General features: G+C 35.4%; 1 protein-coding gene across 1 annotated transcript in view; it reads left to right on the top strand.

Annotated features, from left to right (window-relative positions):
- Positions 1–5926, top strand: part of igsf21a (immunoglobin superfamily, member 21a) — a gene marked incomplete at its 3' end in the record, with an annotated part of 179707 nt that overhangs the window by 100893 nt on the left and 72888 nt on the right. Inside the window, 1 exon segment of the mRNA XM_014009607.1 lies at positions 5261–5382. Within this exon segment, the coding sequence (XP_013865061.1) occupies positions 5261–5382 (122 nt within the window).

Below are 5926 nucleotides of genomic sequence, written 5' to 3'. Positions count from 1 at the left end.
CAGTAGCTAAAAATGCACAGTGGTTTCTCAAAATGGAAAAGGTGGTGTGCCTTTCTAAAAATGTTCACTGTCCCATTGTGTCTAGAATCTAATATTTGGATTAGGTAGGTGTAATGTAAAAACACGTGTGCTGTGTCGAGTAGAGAGAGAAAAATATATAAAATAAAAAGTTTATACACCCCATATCCACACATCACTGACTATAAATAAAAACAACTTTTACACCTAATAGCAAAAGTGAACTTTAATTATGCTTCTCCAGTACAAAACACATAATATATGAAAAAGTAATTTGATGTCTGAAAAGATAAAACTCTGTGACCTGGTCCAGGGTGAGAGGTCTAAATTTGCATTAATCCTTCTCTTGCAAACAACAATTATAGCAATTTTAAATATAATAAAATATCCCGCTATGCTTAGGTCCATGTTTCAAAAAGACACTTTCAGAGATAGTAATATTAGGCAAATTAGCATGGATATGAAGAAACGTGCTTAGTCCTTTTTTTCTTTTTTGACAATGCTCAGAACATGTCTTTTGTTGCTTGATTAAGTCTTTAAATGAGGAACTAAAATGGTATAAATCTTATTAAGACATTATTTAGTAGTCATGCTGCCATTCAATGAAAGTGTAAGATTGTGATTACAAAGACATGCAAGTAAATCAGAAAGACACAATCGTTATCTATTTATGAAACAGAAAAAATGACTTACCATCACCGATTTTAATTTTATAGATTAACAAATTGAATAAACACTTTCTTTTTGCACATACAATAGTTTTGTCAGAAATTATACACAGACAGCATTTAGTCGCCCTCTATTTAGCTAATAAGATTTTTTTTGTTTGTTTATTGTGTGATGCTGTTTTTAGTGCAGCTCYGGCTTTTGCCTGGAATTATGAAGCGGCATTCAGGTTTAATCTCTCCTACCATGCATGCACATGTTAGCTGAATTTCCTCCAGTAGCTGCTGATGCAGCTGCAGCCTATAAATAGTCCTGGTCCAGGCAAGCAGAGCGAGAGGGCTTTGCTTAACCCCTGAGATCCACTTTGAATCTGACCCTAATGATAGGAGGCATCATTAGARGGGCAGTCCAGCTGTTTGGCCAGGAAGGATGCAGGTCACCCTCTGAGAGAATTTGGCCTCAATGGATCTCAAGAGAAGCCTGGAATTTAGTTTTAAGCACGTTTTAACTCACCCCATTGTCAGCTACCTGTCATAGTCTCTTCTTTACTCCCTCTGCCAACATCCACGATCTGCCTCAATGCTGACAAGGAAGGGGTAGCTAATTCTTTCCATTTCTGCCTGCCTTTTCATACCTCCAGATGGCCAAATGTTGGGGAGGTTTGGTGCCTCTGTGCCTCATATGCATCACATGGCCTGAATTCAACAAAGCAGTTGTAGCAAAGCTTTGCTTCCCTAACAGTTCTTTTCTGCAATCAAAGAGCATTCATCTCCCTCTTGTACAACCATTTTGGCACAGTTTGGGTCTCCTCTTTCCCTCCCACGCTTTCTCCTTTCCTCTGTTCTATTTTTCTCGCTCAGCCTTTTATWTCACAAACAGGTCTAGTTTAGGAGACATCCACTCATGCAGATTCTTTCAGATTTATTACACATAGACACACAGGTCAGTGTATTAAGAGTGGAAATCATTAAATAGGAATAGATACAGAGAGGTTAATATGAAGAATGTCTGTTTTAGGCCAAAATATCCCTTCTAGTCCTTGGAGTTGTGAAAACAAAATATGTTACCATCATCGTTTTTTTTTTTTTTAATGTCAGGAGCAATTACAATGCATGTTTAATTAGATSATTGTGCTCATTTATGCCTCTTGAGGGCTGATGAACAGATCAAATTTACATCAGTTGGTTTAAGTCATGTTTYTTAATCAAAAGTAGAATGAGCTTTATTGTTTATGGGATTTTGTTTTTTGATTTTTTTGTTCTGCACAGTCATCTTTATAATCTCCTCATGTATTTGTTTGAATGTTTGAATGGCTTACCTAAATGTCAAAACCAAAATTGCATCAAAACGATGCAATGGATTTGAAAACATAATCAACTACACTGAATAAAAATAACTTGTAAGATGTACTTGAAATATATCCTCTAACAATTTTTTTCAAGGACTTTTTCAAGTAAATCTTACAAGTTCTTTATAACAGTGCACATGCGTCAAGCACAATATTGTAGCATGACACCTCATAGCTACAGAGAGAGGTGTAGCTCTTGTTGTAGTTTAATACTTCACCACCAGGTGGCAGTTTTGAAGAACCTTTATTGGATTCTTCTTCATGAACAACACAGACAAAGTGAAACTCACAGGTCTTATTAATGACTAGGCCTACCACTCTCACTTATGGTTACTTCTGCTGAACGGTTTAACACAAGTTAACAAATAATGAACACACAAATTAGAGTAACACAACAGAGTAACTGCTAAAAGAACAATGTTAACCAATTCCCTAAAATGATTTAACAACAACAAACATGAATCCTACCCACAATCCTCCACATGACAAACAGCCAAACACAGCAGAATGCTACAATCTGCATTCCCTGTTCCCTGACAACTAAATATCACCTACATTATGCCATCAAACTATTGCACACCAACAAATGTATTCAAGCAAAAGAAACCAGATAACCTATGTTTTATTTCGACCATGTCTTGTCCTCTCCTTGAAAAGTGAAGCAAGGGAATGAGGACACTTTGTGTGTGCATGCACCCTCAGTTTTAGCCCAGAAGAGTAGAAGTTACTTAATATATTCATGTTTATGTGCTGTCCAGAAAAAGCACTTAAATATTACTGGTAAAATAATATAGCATTTACTTTTTTTGTACAGTAATATTGATATATAATATAATGTGTATTGTTTATTTAGACTAACTCTAGTAGTTTAGAGATTTTGATATTGTTTTGTAAAATTTAAAAGAACAATTAAATAAATGTTGCTACACCCAAAAATCCCTTTTTTTCATTGTAGTTTGTAGATGTTCATATTTTTTATTCTGTTTACTAAAGACATTACTTAATTCCCTTCTGTTGTACCTAGAGCCCGGTTTTTACCATGAAAAATGTGAAACACACACATAACGCATTATCTTCATTCCATTTTTGCAACTAAAGATGGACTTAGAGAAGCTTTAAAACCTCCTCACAAACACGTTTTGATTTAGTCGAGCAAAATGACAGCATCACCTGCTACCCACCCAACACCCACATTTCCACAATGAACTACCGTAAGGCCACTGGAACAGTGCAAACTTAGCTCAACAGAAATGATGCGTTTGAAGTGCATTTCTCAGAGGATTCAGCWTTTAGAAAGGTTCATCTGATAATGTGTTTTTTTTTCTTTATCTAAAGGTGTTACAGCCCACATAGAGCTGATATACATCACCAACTTAGTTTATTTTATCGCTAAAGGCTTATGAATAAAAGTGTCWGTTCCTAAAACAATTATCATACATAAGGGTCAAAAACAAAGTGAGCAGATTAAATAACTACTGTGGGCTTTAAATGTGCTTAAATGTTGGCAACCCAGAATATTACTTATGTGATAAACACTTCAGCTGGTCCTTTGGGTTCCCTACTGAGCTACATTTGATTTACTCAGTCTTCGCAGGGCAAAAGATGAGAAACATTTCATCTTGTCTGTCCTTAAAAATACATAAAAAGACTTGCTTTTTGTTTGTAAAATTTAAATCATTRAAAATTGAATTGCTCACAAAAGTGAAATTTTAATAATAATGAAATTTWAAAAACAGACTTTTATAAACAGATAAGCAACAGATATTTCTAAAAAAGAAACAGTTTTACCAAATATATTAGGGAAAATTTGTYGTGTAAATAAAGCAGTTATTATAATCTCAGAGGTCTAATTATCAACATGCACAACATGACAATAGCAAATATACTGTATGATTACATAAAAAATTAAGTTTTTGAAAACTTGCTTCCATATAAAATGCTTATCTTGTGAAAGGAATACTGTATCAATAATAAACCATTAAAAAGTAATCAAGTAATAATTTGTATATAATTGGTGAAAAATTCTGTTTTGGTTTCGAACACAAGTATTGTGTGTAAACGCTGATCTCTATGGAGGCTTCAGGTAAAATAAAATACTATAACTGCAGCAGTGGCAGAAGTTTTGGGKGGCTCGAAAAAAACAATTTTCAAACACAGCTTTGCTTTTAGAAGCTGACCTTTACCTGTACCTACTCCCTGTTCTGCCTCTCCAAATAACAGTGCATCATCGCTCAGACTTTACACCTGTGATCTCRTATCAAAACTGAGAGCACGGCAGCAGCTGGGAAAAATATTCTCAATTTGACAATCAGATTATTCCTTCTAACAAATAACGCCAGAAAAAGCTAAAAATAATTAAATAAACACATTGAAAAGGACCATTAAAAGCAATCTTAAAATGTCTTCACTCATCTAAATGTGAACAAGTGTGACATATAATTGACTTCTTATAAATGATTCCTGCAGATCTGAAATTATTTATTTATTTAAATCTCACTTGCTTATTTAAATGCATATTTTCTCTCTCTCTCTTCATGAGGCGATGCCTTCAAGTATTTGAACTAATCTTGAAAAGCCTTGACATTGTTTATGTGCTGGAGGGATTTGATTGAATTGGAATGACAGCATCACACGAGGGATTCCTGGCCCACCAACAATTTTCCTCTTCAAAGCAGTATTAGTGGCTCCATTAAAACCCAGTCACCCTTTTTTTTACGACCGTCTGTAGCTTCTGGAAGAGAGGAGAAATCACAGTCATTCAAATGCTAAGTGACTTTAACACTCCTTTGAATATTAGAAAATGAAAAAAACTGTGCCATGCCTAGAAAATAAAAAAAGAAACGGGTGTTTTGAATAGCCTATCCCTCTGTAGTATTCCTTCTCATGCCGTTACATCTGCAAAAAGCAGACTGTTTCATACAGAACACTGCACTGTGTCAGTCCTCGTTAAGTTTTAGCCAAACACATAAAAACAGACCCGAGGGCAACTATAAGACCATCTCAGGGATGTTACCATGTCAGCAGGTTTTCAATCTTTCCCTATACTCATTATTAGGAAWACATTTATCAATGAGTCATTAAGACGACTGCAGGCAGGAGTGCACGTTACACCCCAGGCTTTCAAATAACAGTCTATGATTTGATAATGCGTCACTTGCAGAAATATAGGTCTCGTAACATCCATCAGTGCASGATTTTACCTAATAATAGTCTCTCTTTGCTTCACAGGTCACAGATGGAGGTACCATCAAGCAGAAAATCTTCACCTATGATGCAATGTTTAATACAAATTATTCTCACATGGAGGACTACCGCAGACGTGAGGATCTTGTGTACCAATCGACTGTCCGGTAAGCTTTAAATAAAATATTTTTTAAGAAAAGACGGACTCCTCTTATGTTAGATTTGTGGTTCTGCATAGGGATGCACTGATACCAGTTTTACTCAAACCGAGTACAAGTACTTTAGTTTGTGTRCTCACTGATACTGACTACCATTACTGAGTACTTAATGAGTTACAACTATAAAACACTGTTTTTATTAGAACCTGGTGCTAAATCAGATACGTACATTATGTTTGTCAAAGCAAACCTGCATTTCTCAGACTTTTACATCCATAAGGTGGGAGTAAACCATAGACTTGAATATAGACCACTAGACTGAGCCCCGCCCCATACCGTCCACTGGTAGCGTCTGTGACAGCATGGAGGAGCAAAAATGGCGTCTAAAAGGACAACAGCTCACAGCCTCCATAGAAACTGATAAACAGCAAGTTGAACCGGATCTGTTTCACAAATTATCTGTCATGTTTTTACAATAAATTAATAATTATGTTATTTCATTCAACAATCATGTAAAACAGCAGATTTATACCAGAAAATATATAATTTATAA

This window comes from Austrofundulus limnaeus, unplaced genomic scaffold (assembly GCF_001266775.1).
Source record: "Austrofundulus limnaeus strain Quisiro unplaced genomic scaffold, Austrofundulus_limnaeus-1.0 Scaffold59, whole genome shotgun sequence".
Lineage (NCBI taxonomy): Eukaryota > Metazoa > Chordata > Actinopteri > Cyprinodontiformes > Rivulidae > Austrofundulus > Austrofundulus limnaeus.
This window is presented reverse-complemented; position numbering and strand designations above follow the sequence as displayed.